The sequence below is a fragment of the Xiphophorus couchianus genome, chromosome 23, assembly GCF_001444195.1.
Source record: "Xiphophorus couchianus chromosome 23, X_couchianus-1.0, whole genome shotgun sequence".
In the NCBI taxonomy this organism is placed as follows: domain Eukaryota; kingdom Metazoa; phylum Chordata; class Actinopteri; order Cyprinodontiformes; family Poeciliidae; genus Xiphophorus; species Xiphophorus couchianus.
Genome location: NC_040250.1, coordinates 13,494,801 through 13,519,918, shown reverse-complemented (window position 1 = coordinate 13,519,918; position 25,118 = coordinate 13,494,801). Strand labels below are relative to the sequence as shown.

Sequence of the window (25,118 nt, the reverse complement as noted above, 5' to 3'; positions counted from 1 at the left end):
CCCTCCTTGCACTGTCACTCTGATGGACAATTTCCCTCTCCATCCATAGTGCTCCCCGTCTCTCCGCTTTCTCCTTCCATTAAAGACTCCTCCACCTCTTAAGCTCTAACTTCTCTCCATCCTACCCCCCCCACCCTGCCTCTCTTTCTCTCTGACAGGCTTTCAGACAGTAAATCAGAGACATTGATCCAGCGCAGCGCCCAAGTGTCCTGGATTCTGCTAAAGAGCCATTTTCATTTCACAAGCAGTTTACTGGTCTCGCCACCCCCCACCCGTAAACATGGCTCTCCGCCCTCTTCTCTCGCTGCCTCCATCACGGCCTCATCCATACGCATCAGCCGTCTCACCGAGCTGCTGGATGCTCATCCGCTCTGAGTGCCGGTCGCTGCTGCAGACTCAATTTTCATACAACAGAAACACCTTTAGAAGGCCTGGAAGGTTTCGTTAATAATTCAGCACACATAATCACGTATTTGTATAGCTCACCACACGTCTTCAGCAGCCGGCGTTCAGCAGCTACTTCCTCTGGTATCAACAGTTCTGAGTACCTCAATATTAGGAGCAAATCATCCTCACCGGACTTAGTTTGACACGAGCCGAGTAAAGAATTGAGTTCCTACTTTCCAGACTGGTTTTCGCTCTCCTCCAATATGAACTCTGTACTTTTCTATAAAGGTAGTTTTTCAATCTGAGTTTTATGGCTTTGAAACTCTGGAGAAAAAGCAGCCCAGAGCTGCTGGTGTATTACAAGATTTATGCCTTTTCTACACTCTAAACATCACAGGTCTGACATTTATGTCTGCACTCTGGAGGAATAACCTCACAGAATGCTTGAATTTTGATGCGACCTGGTAGAAAAGTCTGAAAATGATCGTGAGTGAGAATTAAATTATTTCTGCATGTATTTATGTGTTTCTTGTTTGCTGCTAAAGCTGCAAGAATTGTAAGTATTTCTGGATTAATTACTCATGAATATGCTTTATAATACAAAATAGGCACAAATGTGACCAAACTTATGCTTCACAAATCTGTGTCACTGGCTGTGGAGGATTGTAAATACTGGTAACTTTTGAAATCATTACTAGAGGGAACATTTTCTGCCTGTGCTGATGAGGCGTGCGCCACAGCAGGGACACGATGAACCGTTCCCTCCTATTAAACACATTCAGACTAATTTATCTGAATTCCTCAACTAAACAACCTTTCATACACCATAAAACAGCTTTTTCAGTTGGGTTGAGGTCAGGGCATTAATAAGAATTAAATAAATATGTCATTTCATTTTTAAGCTACAAATTGAATCCCGTATTTGTGATTTTTTTGATAAGTAATTTACCTAGACCCTCAACCAAGGCAGAGCAGCGGCGCAGTGCCTGACTGATGCTGCCTCCATGTTTACTGATGGGAAACAGAGTTTAATGTTCCACTTTTGAGTCATCTAAGATGTTTACAGGAAACCTAAGACATGCCAGGAACATTTTTCTGTTCGTTAGAGTTTGTAGTGTTGACGAAAGCCCTTCTTCAGCGCAGTTGTAACATCAACTGCACTCAGCCGTCAGATTATTGCTGTTTTGGAAAGCTGGACTTCAGCACTTAATTAAATGAAGACAGATAAGAACAAGTCTTCAAAGTCAGTTTATTTCTTACCGGTAAGGAGAACAGGTCAGCACCCCTCAGGGTATGAAGAAGCCAGAGTCATCTTCACACGTATACACATCTTCACCCTCACCAAGCACTGAAACACTCTTATCTCTCACACATATGGATGTACCATCACTTCCTGTAGTTTGCTTCGAGTGCTGACACAAGCTTCTTCTAAAACAAGTTTCCTCACTGCATCTTCTGCAAAGCATAGATCACCCAAGGGTCAGATGTCCCAGACAAAATGTGCAGTTGTTCTTTATTCCTGCATCTGTTTCCTGCTATGCAAGTAAGCTTGGGTCAAACTTTTCCATTAGCACATAACTATAAAATCATAACATTTCATGACTTTTTAGAGTCATATTATGCAGATTAACATCTCTGAATGTACAACATGTTGAAGCAGATGAACTACAGCAGCAGAAGACCACACTAGGTGTCACTCCTGTCTGCTAAAAATGTTCAGTGAGTCTCGATTTCTGCTACAAAATTAAGACAACAGGGAGTATGTGAACATGAACGCAGTCTGTCTCGTAACAAAAGTTCAGGCTGCTGGTGGCTCCCTTTGCTCAAACACCATTTGTACCAGTAGACGGAGTTTAAAAGATCACATCCATTCCTACCTGATGATAGTCATATCTGTCTGTTATGGAGCTGAAAAGACTGGATGAGTTGATCAGGACGGCCATCTTTTTCCTGGGACGGCCTCCACTCTGTACCCGGTGACAGGAGACAGAAGGACAGAAGCCACACTGACATCAGTCCTGGATGATGTCTCTCACTCCAAGCTTGACTCAGTAACTGAACTCAAAGCTCCTTCAATGATCAGCTGCAGTTTTCAAAATGTGATTCAGAGCATAGATCTTCCTCCCTGTAATCAACAAGACTCAAACTCAGCGCATAAAACATAAGCAGATGTGTAGAGCAAACCATATATTTAATTGCTGAAACCGTCCATTTTCAATGTGGCGTTAACTTTTTATTCATCAACTCATTATATCCAATCAACCAGCATTTAGTGCAGCCTTTGGACTTTACAGCATGTTCATCTATTTTCTGTTCCTCTGACTGTAAATGTTTATGCACTGGTTCATACTTGTAGATGAAGCTTCAAAGCTGACTGATTAAGGTGTTTTTGTTTTAATGCGAAAACTTTTACATTAAATCTGTTTATGTTTATGAGTCTCTATACAAATGTCGTTTGAAGGCACTTTATAATCCCAACAGATCAAGTTTATGTCATACTGAGTAAAATTAGGCCCAAGTTGAGTTTTGATTAAATCAATCATATTGCAACATTCAAATTAAACCCCAAATATAGTGCAGTCTAGTTCAATTGATCACGTAACTGTAATTAATAATTGCATCAGGTCACCAGCTGCATTTCCATTGTAAATGTGTTCAAAACTTTATCAATATTACGCTGAGAAAAAAACTATTTAGCAATTGTGGTGTTCCAATTAAATAAGAAACACAATTACAATCATGCATGAATACGCAATAAAATAAACTGTTATAACATACTGAGGACTGTAATGAGAGGCAAGTCAGTTCAGTTTTCTTAATTTGAAGGTTTACCCATTATCCACCAAAAAAGGCTGCTTCATTCTTCTGAACCTTTCTTTCATGGAAAGCAGATAAATTAAACAGTGAAGAGATGTGAAGATCCCTTCAGTGGTAACAGTGCAAACTCCTTAAAAGATGGAGATGAATGTTGCTGCTTTAAACTTTGACTTCAGATCCGCTGTGTTCAGACACGAAGACAGAAGCTGAAAAGGATCAGTCCTTGAGAGCTGTTACAGTAAATATACTATTTTCATAACTTCTATTTCAAAAGTTCAATGATAAAACAAAAAAACAGGAATCTGAAAAATGGACAAACTGCTGTGGATATTAGCTACTTTAAAATTTAAATCAGTTTTCTAACATTAATTCATCTTTAGCACTGAATTCTAGCTGTACCCTACAGTGGTAGAGATATTTTATATTTTAGTGTAAAATCTTTTTATCAGATTCAACAATGGAGATTAATAATTTATTAGAGTTTAGAGAATATCTTAAATCTAATGCCAATTAGTTAAAGTTAACTTTCTGCTAATGTACAAGAAAAACACTCCTCAGTGGAAAAGGCTTACATTATTCTTTTAATTAAGAGTAATTTAAAAGATAAATGTTATTTAAAATAAGTAAATCTAAGACATAAAGGTTCTTAATAATCTGTTAGACCCCCTCGTGTCTAGATAAATGTCATTTTAATAGTTTAATTTGGCGTTTTGTGGTGTAGTTTAATCTAAAAGGCCCTGAATACGTATTTACCCCAACAACATTTCATTTGTTTTTGCTTTTTTCTCTCCAATTTTGGGTTTCAGGTTATTCAACACATTTTAATGTGTGAAAAAATGAACAATAGCAAAAAAACATTTTACTAAGGGGGAAAACCTGACCAAACCAATTTGGCCTTTCTGAAAAAGAAAATGCATCTTAAACATTTTTCCATCCTTTGTGTTTTTTTTGTGTGAACATTTAGATCTGTTCACCACTCCTCCATATTTCCTCTATTTGCATATTTTGACTCTCTCTGCTTTCTTTGCAGACTGACAGCTACTTTGATTCTCATCCGGTTTTGAATTTCTTTAGATGGAAGAATGATGTGTTGGTTATTGATTTCTTTTTAACCAACTTCATGCTGACAGACAGGTTCTATTTAACTAATTTAAGGCAGTAATCAGTCGGTGTCTCAAGCCTGATTATCACAGTTAGCTCGTTATCTGACAGAAGGGGTCAATTACTTTTTGAGCTTGGGTCAGGCTGGTGCAGATAACCTTTTCTATTATTAAATAAACCCATTTTGTATTCATTGTGCAATTCTGTCCCTGATATTAAAAGTGTTTGATGACCAGAAAGTGTGACAACAAAGAACAAATATTTTATTCTTTTTAAGCCTAATGTTTTCGGAACTCACTGTAACTAGATTAACGTTCAAGGCCTTCATCCTACATACAACAGGCTGTTGTTCTGTTTCCTCATATTGTCTGAAAATTGCAATTACATTCCTGATTGTCATCACTAATTGGATTTACTTCTGATGTGAGCCACCTGCAGCAGCGTTTACAGTCGTGATTAGGTGTAATTAATTAATTGGGTTAAAATGGCCCAAAACCATCGTTTATGTTGTTGCTAAATGCATTTTTAGCTAACAAGACCCAGCTGGAATAATACTTTAGCTTGTCGTTTTTATGAAGGCAACTCCAATCTTGGATCTTGATGTGATTACCTGAACCCAAACATCAAGAGTCATAACCTTCTTTCTGCCAACAGCTGTAGTTTCCAATAAAGCCTCTGTGCCAAAGGCAAAGTGAAGGATTTCTCTCAGACAAATGTTAAAGCGATTTGCATAATGCGTTAAGATGGTGAAAACATGCAGCGTAAACACCTTTAAATAAAGAAAAATGAAATATGTGCAGCTAAGGAGAGCATCCTTACAAACATTCAATTAGGACAAAAAGGAAAAAGCATAGAAGCAATTTAAATCTGTGTTTATGTGAACTGAATATTTAGGAATCTCAGTACCTAAGCTTGCTCAGTTTTGATTTTTATCTTACTATCAGACCTGTCCCAGATCACCAGAGCAGTTCAGGTTCTTCACAAAAACATAAATAAACCACAGAACAAAATCTCAAGCTGCAAATATACTTGTAGCTGAAGAGAGTCAGTGGTTTCTATGAATGATTCTTCAAATCCCTGAAGCCACTGTCAACATTACTTACTCATATTTGAGCGCCTGTCTCATACAAAGGTCATTCTGAAAGACTATGGCAGATGCTGGCAATTTCACTGTCAAACCTACATAATAAAGAATAAAATTTCACTCCTTTGTGCAGAGCAGCGCTCAGTCTTTTGAGTTTTTCTGTAATTTTCCTAACAGTTTCATCCACTGACTACTTTTGTCTCGACACAAACAGCAGAAGATGTAAATTATATGCAAATATTACACATGAACGCTGGAGAAATTTCAAGAAGGATGTTTAGGTTTAGCTTTCACAGCAGGTAGTGGATGTTGCAATGTGCTAACCTCATACAGATAGTAGATCTTATTATTTAGATTCGTCCAGAACAGCTGAGCAGAAAGCAGCAAAAACAAACGTGCTTATAGGGAGAGGAGGTGTTGTTTGGTTACCTCTGGATATCTCAGGTCCAACCATTCTGTGTTCTACCTTGCAGTTGGAAAACTGATCCAATCTGTTGATCGTTGTGCTCAGTGAGTGGAGGTTGCTGCCGTTCAAGCTCATAATAAAAAAACAGTCAACATTTACAGACGGATCTCAAATGGGTAAGAGACGGGTTGGGGAAACATTACCCCATATGGTAATGTTGGTGGGTTGCACATTGTTAATTGTCTGAAAATGTTTCAATTCTGGATAAAAAGTGGGACCCATATGAGTTCTGGGGACGATGAGTTGAATGTTCAAGCTGTAAGCAGAGAAACTGTGAATTCGGCTTTTCTTTTGCAGCTAATCACTATTAGCAACAAAAGCTAACAACACATTTCTCCCCATTTCATGCATTCAAACACAAACATAACAATAAATACACATAATTATGTATGCTAACGAGATACCAACCATCAGACAACCTAATAAATAATTTAACCCATAACTATAACATTCACTTCAAGCAGGGACTCTTGATGTAGTACAGGTGGGAGAATTGGTCTGAAATATTGATAATATCTATAATGGAACAATAGCCTGATAAGATCAATACTTTAGTTTAAGATTCCCTCTTGAAATTTTATTTTATTTCTTTGTATTGTAGTTTCTCAGCTATTATATAATTATAATGTTTTTGGATTTTGTTTATTTGGGAGAAAATTCACTTTTTTTTGGTTTTCCATTGTTTCTGTTTATCATGTTAGTATAAGTATTTTATAAACACCTGAAAATTTGTCAAAATTTTATCTTACATTTTAACAAAGTAAAAACTAGGACATTATCACAAAAACACCTGATGGTCAAAAGTTTGATGATACAGCTCTGGAAAAAATTTACTTAAAATTGATCAGTTTCTCTGATTTTACTCTCTATAGGTAAATGTTTGAGTAAAATGAACATTGCTCTTTTATTCTCTGAACTACTGGCAACATGTCTCTGAAATTCCAAGCAAAAAAATTTTATTTATTTGCAGAAAATGAGAAATGGTCAAAATAATGAAAAAGATGCAACGCTTTCAGACCACAAATAATGCAAAGAAAACAAGTTTATATTCATTTAGAAACAACAATACTAATGTTTTAACTCAGGAAGAGTTCAGAGATCAATATTTGGTGGAATAACCATAAGGTTTTCAGAGCTGTACATCAAACATAAACAATAAAAGGTATTGGTATCTGTATTGATAATGGCAATCCTGGATTTTCTGCATTGACTTAGTTACTTTCTGACAAGTTGAGCATCAAAAGAAGCTTTTTTGAAAGATTTTGAGGTACCAGTATAATCCACAACCCAATCAGGGAAGTGATAGTCCTTCAGTGGAAACTTTGCCACAGAAACTCTTTCCTCCTTCAGAGTACTTTATCCTCACAGACGGACAATCTCCATCTCTGCAGCGCTCACTCTCCCGTCATTCTGTACAGCACAAGGGATCCCATGCGTCGTCCTCCACAGCATCCGTCTTAGGGCCATAACACTCGGGACCCAGAGGATGTGTTGGAGTCTGGCTGGGTGGGGTGGCTGAATGATTTCCTGGAAATAACAATAAAAACTTGTGAAATGGCAGTCAGAGATTGCCCCACTGCTGCAAACCCAGGTGATAATGCTGTCAGCACGGAGACATGCATTCCTGATCACACCCTGGAGACTAACCCGGATGACAAGGAGTGAGAAGACTTCAGCGTCCTGGTTTGCAGCAGAATGAGGGGAAAAAAGACAAGAAAAAAAGACACTGATGGATTTAGGCCTCAGATTGAGGGTCCCATCTTTAACCACAACTTGTTTGTGGCTTTAAATTAATATAAAAAGGGAAACTTGAGACCTGTAGTCGGGTTAAGCTGTAGAAATGGGCTTCAGAGTTGAACTCTGCAGCTTTATTTGACATCTTTATCTCTCACAAATTTGCGTAACAGATTCCTGGAAGTTTTTAATTGACTGTTACTCTTTTGTATATTAGCATTTATAGCTATATTTTAAAACAATGAAGCTCAACATAATAGTTTTGCCAGCGTGCTTTAATGAATGAAACTGATGTTAGTGCAGACATATCGCGCCTCCCTTATTTTGCGTATGTTTATATTTGAAGATTCATGTCTCTGTGTGGTTTAGGAAATCCAAACTTGTGAATCCAATTCTTGCTTTTGAGATTCAGGTGAAGATCTTTGCTCTTAAATTAAGTCTGAAGAGTCTAAATAAATGAAGTAAATAAAATGAAGAGGACATTCAAGCCGATGGAGAGTTTTTGCTGATTGGAACTGTAATAATGATGAAATGTGTGTTATATTGATGCACTTTGAAGCAAGAGGTTTCAAGCACATCCATAATAGATTTTATTAATTTAACTTAAGAATCAGATTGGACTGGAGAAAAAGCTTGATTCAAAATCACTCGTTTTTGTATCATGGACAAAAGGTTTGTGTAGCCGTCAACTCATATTTCTATTTATCAGCGGTTACTGGTGTGAAAATCTCTCAACCCTGATTGATGAGCTGCTCCTTTCAGAAAGAACAAATTGCATCAAGATAAACTCATTTATTGTAAAGTTCTTCTTCCATTTATAAAACTTTTATGCCAATAAATCTTTACTTATTTACTTGTCTGCTACACACACTCAGAGATACGTTTTGTGTCACCTTGTGCGACGATTGACGTTTTTTGTGCAATTATCTGACAAAAAAATCTGCATATAAATGAATTATCTCTTCACAGTCCGATTAGCTGCGCTGCCCAAGCGTGCACAAACACAATGAGCAGCTGAGACACAGCATGAGAGGAGGGAGGAAACACATCAAGAGAGCTTGTCGTAATAAAAACCATTCAGCAAAACTGCTAATGGGCAAAAATCACGTCGTTTTGCATACAAAGAGCTTTTCTGCAAAACCTGAAACAGCAGGAAGACACTGATTCTGAGTCAGAGTCGCTTAGATTAAAATGACAAAAGCAAAATATATGGGAGAGGAACAATTTTCAAGTTTATTCTGGTGGAAAGAGATAAAACAGCAAATATTTTAAGACGCCAAAGGATGTTGAGAGGGAGGTAACTTGTTAGTCTGCATCAAAGCCAGCAGGTTTAATGACTGTTCATCAAACACTGGAGCTTACACTGCTGTTACACTTTCAGAGGCTTTTCCACTTGAGCTTTTCTCCTGGGGGTGTTAAACTGGAGCAGACACACGCACACAGGTGAGCCGGCGGGGCCGCGGGCAGCAAGTAATTTCCAGGACCTACGAGATTATCAGCACACGTTCTGGAAGATGGCAGGGAATCAGCCTTCAAGTTACCAAAACAGTTAGCGTTAATTGGTCTTCATCTGTCATCTCAAACAGAGTCGAGGACGGCTGGAAACGGAGAGGGGGAGCGGAGGACGAGGAGGGAGAGGGATTACTGACGGGACAGTGATGAAAATTGGTGGCGGGATAATGAGTCTCGTTGTCTTTTCATCCTCTCATCCTGCGTGTCTCTTGCTCTCATTATTCAGAGTAACTGGTTGGAGAGAGGCTTCACAGTCTGCTGCTTATTAAAAAACCCACAGCTCCGTTAGATGAGTTCATCAGTCTCTCCATCCCTCTCCTCCCCCCCTCCATCCTTCCATCCATCTGACCGCAGGCGCTGCATCTATACCCTCCTCCTCTCTCAGTTTGAACTCCTACATCCTTCCTCTGATTCTTTATCCCTCGCTCTTCCATCTGTTTATTTTTTCCACCATCCTGTAGAGCCGAGCAGCAAGACGGAGAGCTGCTGCTGCCGATGATGAAGATGATGATGAGGCCTCTGAGCTCCAGACAGGGAGTGAATCAAAGAGCTCAGGAGAGGAAAAAGACAATCCCTTTGTGACAGATGAGGCTTTTATATAAAATATGGGGCCTTCTCCCAATTTCCTGTTTATATTCTTTGTAGTTTTCCTCCCCGCAGGCCCACCTCTCCTCCTTCTTGTCCTTCCTTCCCCGTGTGTCTGTGCCACCGAGGCAGATTGCTTGGAATCAATAAAGATGGTTGTTGGCAGACGAGAGTCGTGGGGCGGGACGGTGGCTCGCTAAATGCTCATTTCGCCTCGCACAAATCAACACCTGCGTTGAGGCCGACGTGCGACGGCCGCGTTCTGCAACAATTAAAAACTCGTACAAATGTGCTTTGGGGAGAGGCTTGATGGCGCTTGCATTAATGTGCATATGGTGCATTTTGACAGGCAGGCAGGGTGGATGGGATTTAAACAGCACAGAGACAGGAGGGAAATGGAGGAGGAGGGATGGGCTGTTACAGGGGATGATCAGGGACTGCTGACTGTTCAGTTCAGTTTCACTTTTTAATTTAATTTATCCAGAAGGTAATTACTGCAGGGTGTCTGGAATACAGAGTTTCACCCATTTTAATGTAGACAAGGCAGAAAAATCCATACACCAAACCATTTGCACTGGATACAACCAGTGGAAGTGTGGGAATAAAGCTGAAGCCCAGGTTGATTTAGCAGCGACTTCCAGCTTTGTTTGCATTGTTGGGTGTGGCATTTCTCACGTTGCAGCTGTAAATACTTCATAGATTATCTAAGGGTCAGGTGAGGCTGCTGGTTTGTTGAGTTTGATGACATGGCTCCCCAATATGGTGGAATGAATTTGACATAATTAGCAGTAAACAGAAATAAAGAAATGGCTTGATAAAGTAATTCAAGTGCCAAATATTGCATCCAACAAATAAAAAGCAAGAACTTTACCAACAGTGTGACATGAATTAGTATTTATCATTTTGAACTGTATTAATTGTGACGTGACCGTTCAGACTGCAGACATTATCCGAATTAGTTCCACATATAGAAGATCAGATTCTTTTTTTTTGGTGTGAAGAGATCAGAACTGGGAAGTTCGGACTGCAGTGAAAAAGTTTGATAAGTGTCACGTATGGGTAGGCCTGTCACAATAATTAATAAATAAATTAATCACATGACAAATTAAAACAAACTCAATTATTTCCACTGCCATGATTTAACATTTATCTCTATTTTTCTCTCTTTCTACCAAAAACTGGATGATAAAAATCTTCAGTTTGGTGTTTTGGTCTGAGCTAGCCTTATTTTGAAGGACAATTTTGTTGAAAAAGATTTCAAAATTCATTTTATTTATTTATTTTGGATATTTAAAATGTCTTCCAGTTCCAGTGTTAAATGTCCATTAGGATGTAAAGTTTACTGATCTTTTGTGCTCTTGTATTTTTATTTTGAAATTACCATTAACTTAAAAATGGTCTCAAAACAAGATTTTCATGTCAATAATATCAATAAACGATATTATCGTTTATCACAATAACTTCTGGAACAATTTATCGTCCAGCAGAATGTGTGATTGTGACAGGCCTACACATGGACAAAAAACAAAACATTGGATTTGGATTGCATTTGCCTTCTGTGTGGACTCAGCTTTTATCCACTTGGTGTTTTGCAGCTCAGCGTTTCGCATCTCTGGCTTCATCGTGGTTATTGTAAAACAGTTTTAGCCAACTACTGAGTCCCTTCTTGCTGAACATTCTTTCATTAGAAAGGAGCCTGGAGTGAATAACAAACAAGAATGTTTTGATTTTAATTCCTTAAAGAAACAGCAGTATAAGCCAGCTTTGGGGGGAGAAATATTTTCAGGCGTTCGCTGTGAGACTGAATGTCGTCCGGCTGTAAATTGCTTTCCACTGTGCAGTTCACCATCCTTGATCTTGGGCTTTGTAGTTTTGTCAAAGTGTAATAATGCTTAAATTCCTCAGCCAGAACTACAACACAGGAAAAAAAATAATGCAGCGAAAGCATTTCTCAAAAAATAAACATTGTCCAAAAAAGCCACAGGAAGAAACAGTGACTAAAGTTTACATATTTAACACCCAACAAAACATAATTTAACAGATTTCTATGAAATGTTAAGGCTTTTAAAGGCATAAAATTCAGATTATTATAATCAGTGTTGTTGTTTTTAAGACCCCCTGCCAGCATCAGGAAGAATAAATACAAAATATATAGTGTTTGGGAAACAAAATGTGCTCTGGATTATTTTTAATCCTTTTATCCAATTTTCCAAACCTTCTCCTGTCCTTTATCAGCCCCTCTACAAACTAAAAATTTAACAAGCATCAAAACTAAAGCTGGTCAATTATTTTAAAAGGCCTTAAAACTCTTTCCTTCAATAAACGATTAGTTGCTTTCATATAAATTTGGACATGGACACACAAGCCTTAAAAAATTTGCAAAGCGCTGCATTTTAGTTTTACTTGACACAGTAATTCAAATTTAAAGTGGGTGAGCTCAACAACAGTTCAACTAAAAGACTCAAACATTCATCAGGTGATGAAGACAAGCATAACTTTTGGAGGACAAAATGATGAGTTGTAATTACTTATGCAGTTCACTCAGACAGCTTCACATCTTAATACAAATTTCCCCCTTAAAATATTTTGCAAATATATTCTAAATAAATTAATAGATGTGAATAACTATGCAGATTTTGCCCAGACGTCATGATGGGGTGTTGTGTGTAACGTCATCAAAATACATGTTTATCACAATCATCTATTGAAACATGTAAGAGTAACTCGTAATAAAGTAAAGCCTCTCATCCAGCCTCCTGCACAGAGCGATATGAGACAATGAAGAAGCAAATATTAATGTGAAATAGGTTCCCAGTGGCCTCCTGACTCATTGACTCGTATCACATCCAGAGAAATAATCACTTCACACACAAGAGGCCTGTGAGGTTTGCTTTAATAAGCTTCGTCGTGTTTCTCACATACACGCACATTTAATTGGAATCCAGATGTGGACGCGCGCAGGACACGCGATTCATGGGGGGTTGAGCAGCGGATCGCAGGTTTAACGCAGCTTTAGGAGGATTTTCAATAAAAACAGTTAACATCATTTCCCACCTTAATCACAACACCTCTGAAGCAGAAAAAACACCAATCAACATGTGAGAGAAAGAAGCAATCTTGTTGCAGGAGAAGGTCTTGATCTGGAGGAGGGATCTGGATGTGGCGGTGCGTATCCACAGCAACCGAGTCTCAGAAACCCTCTCGTTTAGAGCTTGCTCCTGACAGTGGCCTCTGTGTGGGCAAGCAGAGAAATATTGGAAACTGTAAAACAAGTGAAGTGGACATTTTACCCAGGTCACACAGCGGTTTATGGCGCTTTGGCATTTAGGAGCGTCTGCTTGCCACTGTTAGCGAGGATTAGTCACTCTCGATTCAAAACATGCAAGCGCACGAACGTACATCAAACGGACAGCCAGCGTGGGCAGCGCGCGCCAGGTGTTGGAGACGCATTAGGTTTATGGAGGAAGCTTGGAGGCCTGCCTGCAGCCGCTCTGTCACACAGGCAGACGGTTCTGGTCCATCTACCCGCTGAGCACCATTCAGCTCTGCTAAAAAACCTGCAGCTTGTCCATTAGAGTGGAAGAGAGCGAGCTTTTTAAAGAAGCACACCTGCAATTTCTGCTACACAGTCGAAGGAGCCAAAAAAAAGGTGATTTCATGTGGTAACACGTCATCTGTCTGTCTGTCTGTCTGTCTGTCTATCTATGTTATTTCAGCTTCTTTTTAAAGGGGCAGTATTATGTATTTTCCATGCCATTTTGTAGCACAATCAAGTAACTATGTTAACTTCAGGTTTTATACTAATGCTATATATGTATATGGAATGTGACTTTAAAGGAATTTGACTTTGTAATTTTACACCTTAAAAGTAGGCCTCTGTCTCTTTCAAAGCTCCTGCTCTTACTAAAACTCTGTCATCACAACATGGCTCCTCTATTAACCCTTTCATAGCATTTAACCAGCGTTTCACTGAGAAGGAGCTCCTATAACGAGCTCAGCGCCACCTGGTGTTTGCTAATTTCTGCTGGCTAGTCTGAAGGAGCTGAGTGGAGGAGGTCTACTCTGTGAGGCGGGAGCTCAAACTGCGGAGCTTCTTCTTCGAAGGCGGGGCTAGGTTCACTCAGGCGACTTGCTCAGGTGAATGGTTGCCATGGAGACTAAAGGACTTCTCAAACTTTCATGAAAGGATCAAAACAACACTCCAGATTTGCTTTTGATGAGGGAATAATGTTATAAAATGGTGTAGAGCTCCAAAAAGTCCTTTTAAATATTTTATAAATTTGAAAGAAAGAATAACATTATACAAGAAAACAAATAATTTGGAGTTACGTTTCTACAGAAAAATCCACAAACATGTGAATCAATGAAAACAGCAGCTAGTCTCCAAATTATTCATACTCCTGACTTGCAAAGGTTTATAGTAATATTTTTGTTTCTTCAGACATTTTGCATCAGCCTGGCCAGTGAAGATCTGAATCTGAGAATCTGTAGAGCTGAAGATCAGGGTGATGGTATGGAGTCCTTCCAACCTTAAACACCTGAAGCTCATAAACACAGAAAAATAGCTAAAATAAAACTGGAAACTTGGAAAAATCAGCAGTTACAAGAAGTTATGAAAATAAAGATTTTTTTTTCCATTGAGCGGCGTAAATTATTTTATATTCCACTGGAAAAACGTATTGGTTGAATAATATAAAAATAAAAAACTATCAAGAGGATTAGACAACCTGTGTTTATAAACTAATGAGCTGTGAAACTAGAGCCGTTACAGGTTATAAATGAATGTTGGAGAATTATGGATTAAAAAAGTTAAAATATGTTTTTAATTAAGTTTTTATTGTGTGCATAATTCATTGTGTCTTGATTTAAAGTCATAAAAAATATGTAATATGAAAATTAGCTTATAAGATTCTAAAATGGGATTGAACTGATCATGTCAATAAGTTAATTTTTAAATTTTTAACACATTTTTAACCCTGAATAATAAAAGATACCCAAAGAAAGTTCTCCATATTTCTTCTTAAAATGTTTTCATACCTTACAACGTGTAATTTACTGCTCACTTTGCTGAAAATAAACAATATTAAATGTAATTTTATTGGGTTACAAATAAAGAACTGTAGTAACTTAATGCTCTGCAGGGCTACTGGTCAAAATTCAAGACTTTTTATCTTTATTCTGCTACAACCTTTGATCTGAACATGTTTGATGTACTATTTTCTTCTTTTTTTAGCCATTTGCAAAATAAAACCTTCTCTTCATCTTCACCTCAGAGGCTAAAGACGGAGAGAAACATCTGATTTCAGCAGAGGTTTCTCATTGATCCAGACTCGTGTACATAATAAACCTGACATAAAGAAAGTTTATATAGATTCCTGCCTGATGCATTTCAGTGTATAAAACATCGCCACTTTTACGCACCTGATTCCTGGTACTTAAGCTTCTCAAAGGTTTCTTATTGAGCAGGAAGCCTGCAGCACTCTGAATAAAAGTTTTATTAACCCTTTTCTATTTATTTTCTTAAGATCTGGTCTGTAATTTAAAGCCACCCAAGGGGAGAAAAGGAGGAATATTTTTTAAACAGAAATAGGCCGCTCTTCTGTTTCATCCCGACTTTATTAATGATTTTCTGTATGTTGTTGTTTGTGTTTATAAGGGATAAAGCTGTTCTACAATTTGTGCCTGCATCTTTCTTTCAATACTTTATACCTTACTCCCCCCTGATACTTTAAAGCTCATATCAAAGCAATAATCTGTCTGCCAAAGATAAAGATTTAAAAAGGTTAGATACAGATTGAATAAAACACCTGCACTCTGTTGTTTTCTAGATGGATCAAATATTGCATTTATGAGGCTCCACCTTTTGCAGCAGATAAAAGGAACCAGAATCATGCTGTATGTGAGGCTGACTGTAAATAAATTTAGACCCTCAGTGTGTCCTGACCACTCACACTTAGTCCTGCTACATTTTATCTTTGGTGAAAAATAAAAAAAAAGCAGGTCCAAGTGCATCCCAGCTTCAGATCTCATTATTTTTAGCCATTGATCTTCCCTGAAGCCAGAGAAGAAATAAAAAGATAAAACACTCCTGGCTGGATCTGTCCACAAAATGAATCGTCAATCTGAAAAGTTGCTTTTAAACAGGCGGCTTTTCTCTTATTTTACCATTTACGTGTCGGGGGATTTTACTTTGCGTGATGCAAATGCTTATTTTATGGTATAGCACACATGTTGCCTTGATCCGTCAAGCAGGATTCAGATCAGAGTTTTGCAGTGTGACGTATTCAGATGGCTGGAGCATTTGTCTGCCTTTTACTCCCACATGGAGACTTAAATCTTCTTCTTTTAATTTCAAATTAAATGGCTTGAATTGAGTGAATAAAGTTTGTCCGCTGTGGTTTAAATTAACTTTTTTATTTCGCTTAATTTGCATCTATTTTTAAAAGCAGCTCCAGAAGATGGGAGTGAATGTTTAAGTTTACGTGCAGCAAAGAGCTGCTGAGATTGTGATGTCATTTCCTGTTAGCATAAGCTGGTCAGGGTATGATACACCCATGTTCCTGAGTATGAATCACTAGAAATCGATCTAATAGATTACTTTTGGGATGTGGAGGAATATGGATCTGCACCAAATGCTTGATGTTGACTGAAGAATTAGCTCTTCTGACGGCAAAATGGAGTCAAACCAACACTAGGAAAGTAAACTTTATAAAGCTGCGTCTCACTGTAGGTTTATATGTATCTACAGTCAACTTAAATGTCAGTCACTGTCTCAGAAATAGTGGAGAAATACTCCTTCAAAATGAACCTCAAGTCTGGGTTCATTAGGGAAATAGTTAAAGCTTTTAATCCTTTTACTTCCTCAATAAGTGAATCACATATTGAAAATTTTAAATAATCTCAACCTTTGCTTTTCACATGTATTCAGCGAAGGTTAAAACGAAAAATCCCACCACATAAAATTAGTGCTTTTAACAGAACAATTCCTGTAGAATAAATGCTATTGACGCAGTTTTTAAAAATAAAATTCACGTTTTGAGTGTCGAGGGTCAAATAGTTACTAACCCAACTTTTTGTTTTGCTTCATATGATGCAACTAAGAACATGATACCTTAAGGAAATTCTTCAAAATGGGAAAGACAGCAAAACATGCCATTTAGGTAAGGTGGGTGAGTGTGTGGACTTCCATAAGTCAGGAAATGGCTACTATTGTAGCTCAAAACAAAACAAAACTTTAATTTAGGAGGTCTGAGCCCATCTTTACTCAGTAGTGCTAATAATTTTTAAGGGACTATTGACTCAAATCAAAGCAGCTGAAGCAAAATGGATCTTTTTCTTTTGTGAAGTGCATTGAAATGATATATTGGATTTAAATCGCCTAAACTTTACAACATATTAAAAATACCTTTTTTATAGAGGTTTCTTCACACAATCTGATATTACTGCATTCATATGATATTTGCTCTGTTGTTTTATTTACATCCCTATGTTTAAAAAAGCAAGAATACAATCACATTTTTAGTCTTTTGGTTGCCTTTTCTTTTATAAGATATAATTAAAAACTCAAGGTTCAGGTTTCATATGTAAAATTAGTTCCAGAATAAATATGATAAAGAGTCAAAACAACCAAAAAAACACAGCTTCAACAATTATATGCTAATTTCAGGTAAAACATTCATTAAGTTATCGTACCTCAGCAGCTGAAGCTTAACAACTTGTAAGAACCAAAAGCTTTTGCATGTTGTATAAATTTTACATTTTATATGAAATAGAATCGATGCACAATATTGAAATAAATCTACTTTAATTACTAAAATAAAAAATAATGGAATAACTCAATCTTACTCTGTCACTTACACAACCACCGAATGCAAAAGTTTACCCATCAATGTTAAAATGACTTTGTGACAAAGAATAAGAGTAAAAAATATTTTCTCATGTGTGTTTTTGCTAAATGTAGCTTGGAAATTTTCACTGAATGTTAAAATAATGCCTCAGTTTTGTCTCCTTGCTCTTTAACCCAGACAAATCAGAACGTTGCTAACAGGAAACGCTGCAGCTGATTGTTGCTGCGGGTCTCCTGGGAGCCTCTCTGACTGGGTTTCTTCTGATACATTGAACTCTATATTAAGAAATAAAATCAGAAAGCTCAATTATGTTGAAATTTTGCTCACAAAATGCTTAGGAGGACGAAGGTGGAGTTTGATTTATGTAGGTGGTAAAAGCGGGGCGTTAGGGGTTAAGACTGCAGTTGTAATACTGACGCTTAATTTGAATAATTGAGTGAATGAGCAATCATGCTTAGCAGACGCACCGTTTAGCAGCATAACTCTATAAATCACAAATGTAATCAAAACAAATGGGAGAAGTCATCATGTAACAGCACGAGCCAACATGAAATCCCATCAAATTTACGCAGTTGCTAAACTTAATTTAACCACACAGATCAATCTTTCATTTCTTAGACTCTGAAGAAGAATGATCCAGAATTGAACTATTGTTAGAAAAGTTTTCACACGCAGCCCGTCCTCCTAAAACAGCTAAAGCACTTTTAAGCTAGCTGGCACACAGCATGCTGGTTACCTTCGCTACAATCTGTAGGAACGGATCAGGCTGAAGTGGAGAAAGGCAAGAAAAAATCAAATAAAGACATTAAATATGGAAAAGCAGCAAAACAAGATGTTTGATCTAAACTGAAATGTTACATATCATTTATTGAATGATTTATTTCTTGGTAGCTGCTGGTAAATCTTACAGAAATGGTGAATGAAGCTTAAAAGTTGACATATAAAGGTTGAATCAACTTATTGTTAAATTCTTCCGCAGGGTGCCGGTTTGTCGTTTCTCTTTACATCACCGTAAATATTTATTTTATAAACTGAAATTTAAGCATTGACATTCTCACTTCAAGAACCATCAGCTGTGTTCTCGACTACTTTATCCTCACCTTTTTTTACTTATTACATATTTATCCATTTCAGATACGGAAATGTTTATGGCCATCAAAAACAATGTGTGCAATGTTAGAAAAGCGTTTCAACACGCAGCATTCCCAAAGGAGCTGCTTTGTTTTTAAGAGGACGGACAGAGACAGTAACAATGGGTTGCCATAGCGACATCTGAAGTTGATGTGTTGGGTTTTGGGCTGAATGTTGCAGGATGGAGAACATCCTACAATGTTGTGTGTTTGTCCCTCCAAAAACACAAAATAATATTATAATACCTTAAAATACAGAGATTCCCCTCCAACGTCTCCATCATATCCGATATGTGGGTGTATCAGACAAACTGTGTTAATTGTTTTTACTGTTTATTGTTTCATCCTTATTTCACCATACAAGGCTTCCAGTAATGTCATAATGTAAGAGTAATGACTATTATGCTGTGAACGACAAGTATTTTATGAGCTGGGCATATTTTGGTGGGATGTGGGTGGATTGTTGAGACAATTATTTTGATTTTCTTTGTTTTCAAAGCCAAAACAAGCGTTCAAAAGCACATTTTAGAGATACAAACTGCTTGATGGAGCAAATTTGGATTCAGAGGTTCCAGTGTATGCCCTTTAATATCACAGGCTAAATCCTGTTAGCTAAACAGTTTATATGGCACACATCTGCAGCTCAGTTAGAAATACAGTTTAAAGTAGTGCTGGTCGGCATTTTAAGGAGCGTAAACAACCATTGATTGTTGCTTAAAAGCCCCATTCGTATGAAAGAGAGTGAATGATATTAGAACGTTTGTTTCATCTCATTGGATGTTATGCAGAAACTCAGAATACAGCAGAGTTGAGATCCAACATTTAATAGAGGAAACGTTTTGAGTGATGCAGCTGCTAAGTAGCTTCCTGACTGTGGAAAACCAGAACCATCTTAGGACTGAAACCGCTTTGGTTCTTTCTCATCTGGTTAGTGTGCAGCCTTCCCTCATATCAGGTGTTTGATATGTTTACACAGGGTGCATCACTCTCTCAGATTGCATCAGGGACTTCTGAAGGTCAAACTCAACAATCCAACAACAAACAAACAAAGCGAATGCATGGATGATTTTCTGCTTGTTACTGCTGGCCGTCACCTTCATACAGATGGCTGCACTCGCTGTAATAACTCTGCCTGCGCCCATCAACTGTGCTGCAGCTGAATAAAGGCAAAGAGCCGCTACAGCTGTCTTGTTTACAGCCTCTGAAGTCATTTATGTGAAAATCAACATCAATGTTTACATTTAGCTCACCAAGACATGTCAATGTTACAATAATCAGCCTGGTGAGGTGAAATGAATGAAAGGAAATGGCTCATAATAGCAGGAAGAGAAGTTTTAAGTCTGTTTTCTTTGGTCAAGACCTTTCTGTATTGGTTATGACTCTCACATCTGACTGAGCTGACGTGTGTTTGTGCTTTAAGACACTATGAACTGTGTGTACATGTGGAGAAAAGTGTATGTTTATTTAATGTAATTAAATTGATCTAAACAGGAAACATTTACTCAGTCAGTGTTTACTGGCCTCCTGCTTGTGTGAACGTGCTGGAAGTGCAAACAGCGCACAGTGGATGATTAAGTGTGTCTTCCCACCACTCTCTCTCTCTCTCTCTCTCTCTCTCTCTCTCTCTTTGTGTGTGTGTGAGTGAAAGTAGTTAAATTTGACTGAGCTGAGCTGTCGGTGCTCTAAAAAGTGTGTGTTTGTGTTTTCTGGGGCAGACGGCTCACCAGGAGGGAAGTAGAGCGGGAGGTTCTGCAGATACAGCTCCTTATCCGTCGGCAGGAACACGCAGAAGATGACTCTGTCCAGCTGACACACACACCCCAGCACACAAGACACACACATTAGCACTCATAAATGACCTTTATAACAAGCATATGCAGTAAATGTGAAATCATCAGTTGCAGGTGGGAACAGTATGTGTGAGAATGCAGCTAATGCACCAGTCCATTACTCCACCATTATCTTTCCATTATGAAGCCGCCGCGACCAGACGGTTATTACGCTGCATGCTGAGGACAGAGAGCAGGGGCTGTGCACAGAGGAGGAGCACGAATGTTTGAGACAAAAACGAGTTGGAGGAAATCTTTAATGGTACTCCCATTGTGAGAGTGCGAATACAGAAGAAAAGATGCATTTTAGTGCTTTCCCATCAATGTTAAGCCGTGAAAACGACGCAAGGCTTTCAGGTGAATTTCAGCTCTGCTGCTGGGTTTGGTCATGTTATGCTTCATGCTTTTTATTCCAGTTGTAATAAGTCATTTCAGGCTTGCATATGTATTATCAGCTTTTACATTACTGTGAAAAAGTTGCAAACCTGCCCTTTATTCTTTGTTTCCAAGGAGACAGAGTTTCTTTTGATCTCCTTAAGTGGTCCTACCAATAGTTCTGTCTAAAGGCCTTTTTAAAGAGGAACATTATATAAGATCAACTTTTTTGAGCTTTCTATTATGTTATAATGTTATTCCCTCATCAAAAATATACCAGGAGTGTTATTTTATTATTTCACACATGTTTGAGACATCCTTGAGTCTCCTGTGGCAGCCATTTTCTGGTGAATAAATGCCTCCCGAATGGTTGTATTACATATACTGTCTTAGCTCTGCTCACAAAGCATCACCTATTTCCATAAAGCTCCCCCTCAAAGCCAAGGTTCTGCCCTTCCTCCATGCCTTCTCACACAGTTCCTTCAGACTAGCAGCAGCAGATATTAATGCACCTGCTGGAACTGTGAGGTTCTAAACGGCATAATGTAGGAGCATTGTTGCGATGACATGCTGAAAGCAGAGTTAGAAACAGCAGGATCTCCTTAAAGAGATAGAAGGCCAATTTGCAAGGCCTCAAATTGCAAAGTCAAATTTCTATTAAGGTATTTTTGATATGTACAGTATTTCTATAACAACTGAAGGTAACATAGTTACTTGATTGTGCTATAAACTGGAACTGTGTCTGGAAAATATATAATGCTAACCCTTTAAGTTTATCTTTGAACTTTGGTTTCTTCACCCATTTTCTCTCCATTTTCTGTCCATCCTTGTATTTGGCCAACATGCATGTTGTCTGTTTACAATATAAGAAAATGACCAGGTGGGGAACTAAAGTTATCAGGGCTTTAACTCAAAGAGCGGTGTCTGAAAGTCGTGTCTTTGAAGAAACAGGAGATAATTCTGCTCCATAATTAGCTGATGATCAAATGTATGCCAGGTTTCCAGCTACTAGCGCCATAAAAAACAGCCTTTACATACAAAAAAACTACTAATTTATAAGTTTGATTATTTTTATAAATTCAATTAGAGAAGTGTTTGGGATCTTCATGATAAGCTGATGGTAAGAAAAACACTTTATTTAAGTAAAGAGCTTGTTTTAAGCTTTACTGGCAGAAACGACAGAGGGCACAGCTGAAGCATTTTGGCTTCCCATGATGCATTTTGCTCCACAGAAAAACCTGCGAATAGGTGAATCAGCGAAAACTGAACCTCAAATAGGTTGGGGTCAACTGTAAACTAGGACAATTGAAAACAAGATGTAAAGCATGTAGAATAGACTAACTTTGCCAATTGCAGCAGCTCTGACCGTTGATCATTTTCCTGCCTGAGGCTCATTTGTTTCTCCCTGTTTTTATTTCTAGTTGAACAGGACATCTTGACTTTTATTGGAATATTTTGATTTATCACTTACTCTGCGTAAAGCACCTTAGTCAATGGAAAATAGTTTTTCGATGTAATAGGGTCATGCATTTTGAATGATTGGTGCAGAGTATAACTTCAGATTTTTGCATGATATAATGCAGATATTCAGATTCAAGCCGGTGATTAAAGTTACTGCAGCTCCTTGCAGGGCCCAAAGCTGCTCTCATTCTGATTAACATTATTACCACCTTAATATTTGTACAGGAGTTATACTTTGTCTGTTTCCAGCATCTTGTCCCAATTTATAGCCGGGCTGTTTCTGCCTCTTTCCTCCCAGGTGAGGGAGTTTAGGTCCTGCTGCTCGCAGAGACGGATCCCTCTCAGCAGCTGGCTCGCCCACAGCCTTTGGTTTTCAGTCCAGGCTTGCTACACAATTACCATCATTCACCAAAGATTTGCATAGAGGCTAAGGGAAGGTATGCAAATGTGTGGTAACTACAACCCTCGGGCTGAGGTTTAAAAATCTAACCTGCACATTAAGGTGCTTCTGCTCGCAGCAGGAAACAGTAAAAAAGTGGGGAACTAATTTTGATAACGCCACAGCAGAGAGCCTGCAGATGCTGCTGTTAACAATAACATCAACGAAATGTAACGACTCCCTCATGACTGCTCATCTTTAATGGAATACTTTGGAATGGAAACTTGTGAATACTTTCTTCTCAAAGTGAAAACATCAACATTCAATTGGCATTCAGCACAGCCTTCCAGCCAAGAGCGGCTTGGAAGTGAGGAGGGAAGCATTTAGCTGGTTATTGTAAGAAAGTCTGGTGGACGTATCGCACATTAAGTTCATTCCCCATCAGTGGAAACACCAACGAGAAAAAGCTGAACCTTGACCGCCTTTTGAATTATGATGAGGACCAAACCAGAAAGCTGGTGGGTTCTTAGCAAATCAAAACATTCAATACTTGTTGAAAATAACAACCTTCAGGAGTTAAACACTCTTTACATTACGCTGCATCAAAATGTTTATATTGTTCTGATGCAATATTCTAATTTTAAATACTATGTTTTTATTGACTATAAACAATTACATTAACTGATAGAAATGAAGGCTTGACAACATCAGTGGACGTGTAATTAATCACTTAGTGAATTGAGTAACTGAGATAAATGAATGTTTCAAATTTACTGAATATGACATGAGACGTCTTTTTCTTTTTGTCTTGTCTCCGTGGTTCTGCTGTTAGAAGACACCATGAGATGGTATGAAACACTCACAGTATAAAACTATTGAGTAAAAATACTGCAGGTTTACTGTGTCAGTGTTTCCTCATGTCAACAGTTCAGCTATCGCTCTAGAAACCTAGAAAACGGATCCATAGCTAGAAGCCAAAATATCAAATCCAGTTCTGATTTTGAAACCTTTTTACTTCTTATTTTCCCCTCACATTATCTGTGAGCATTAGATAATTAGAGAATAGAATAGACTTAAACAAGCAATTCATTACTCCTAAAATGACTCTTTCTCTCGAGTATTTGTTGCTCAACAAAATTAGCGTAGGTTTTTTTTGGTGTGTCTCGCTAAGGGAGAAAATGAACATAAACCTTGATCACAGTGACTATGTTGGTGTTTTTACCCTTTAATCCTCAGTTGAAAATAATAATTAGAAATAATTTGAGTGATGCTAAATACATATTAATATTAGAATTAAACAAACCTAATCAATAACATTGGATGGATTGATGAATAAAGGAGAGAGGAAGATAGAAGGAGGTATGGATGTTTATTTTATTTTTTCTTTTGTGTGAAGACCTCGACACCACTCACCGGCTGCGTAAATCCTGGACTTTGGTTCTTTACTTTAGATCATCATCAGATGTTAATTCATAATGTTTTGGGTAAGTTTGAGTTTATTTCTACAGCTACTGATGACTAATTATTGAGAACCAATCCACTTTGAGAATGAAAAGTCCTCACTGGCTTCAGGAGGCGAGGCTTTGAGAGGAAAAATGTTTGCCTCAGTGCAGCAGCAAAATGAAAACTTCAGCTGAACCTTTCTGACCGCCTGAAACTAATTTGGATCATAAAACAACTACAAAACTCATGAGTCTTACTCTCTTAAAATGATTTTGCTGCCGTTTCATAAATAAATTTATTGCGTTTGTGTTGGCACATTGCCTCGCGTCTTGAGTCCATTTTGCGTCTTACTGTGTCTGTAATTTTCTAATTCATTTACCGCACAACAGCAGTGCAAGCCAAACCAGGCCCAACAAAACTCCATGTAAAACATCTAAAACAGAGGGGGGTTTAATTAAAGAAGAATCGCTCATTTTCCTCTTGTGCACACTCAAAGCTTCAAATATATGCAAATAAAGTCATTTGTTAAATTATTTACTTTAAAAACCCACAGCAGAGGAACTTGTGGGTGGAATAAAAAAAAAAAAGTGCCCTGTTGAGTTAGTTTTCTGGTTTTATAGCCAAACATGTGAGGCTCTTTTGGGCTCAGTTGCATGATGTACATGTATGATTTGTTTTGCTCGCACAGGCTGACGGCATCGGTGCGCTGGTATTGCCACAGAGCCTCTGGAGATGAGAGAGCTAATAATAACCCCTGACACCAGCGGCTGTAAGGGGGAGGGGCTTCAGACCTGACAGGTGGAGGATTCAGAAACGACCGATCGGAAAGTTTCCGATTGTCTCCGATCGCACCCTTCTCTCCCCCCTCCAGTCATCTATTCCATCATTTTGTCTTTTCTCTGCTTGTTTTTTCTCCAGGGGGAAAATGTGTGTGCATATGTGTGTGTTTTTTCTGTGCAAGTCGGGCC

At 38.1% G+C, this 25,118-nt stretch overlaps 1 protein-coding gene across 3 annotated transcripts in view; it reads right to left on the bottom strand.

Annotated features, from left to right (window-relative positions):
* Positions 1 to 12,561: 12,561 nt before the first annotated feature.
* The window catches only part of macrod1 (mono-ADP ribosylhydrolase 1), a 183,172-nt gene continuing 170,615 nt past the window's right edge, over positions 12,562 to 25,118 (bottom strand). For 2 of the 3 annotated variants that reach the window (XM_028008927.1, XM_028008924.1), the window contains 2 exons: positions 20,388 to 20,469; positions 12,562 to 12,917 (listed from right to left, as the gene is read on the bottom strand). In XM_028008927.1, coding sequence (XP_027864728.1) covers positions 12,892 to 12,917; positions 20,388 to 20,469 — 108 coding nt within the window. In that variant the 3' untranslated portion in view covers positions 12,562 to 12,891. Of the gene's footprint in view, positions 12,918 to 18,269; positions 18,300 to 20,387; positions 20,470 to 25,118 lie in introns of all 3 variants that reach the window. The other variant, XM_028008926.1, reaches the window with a different exon arrangement.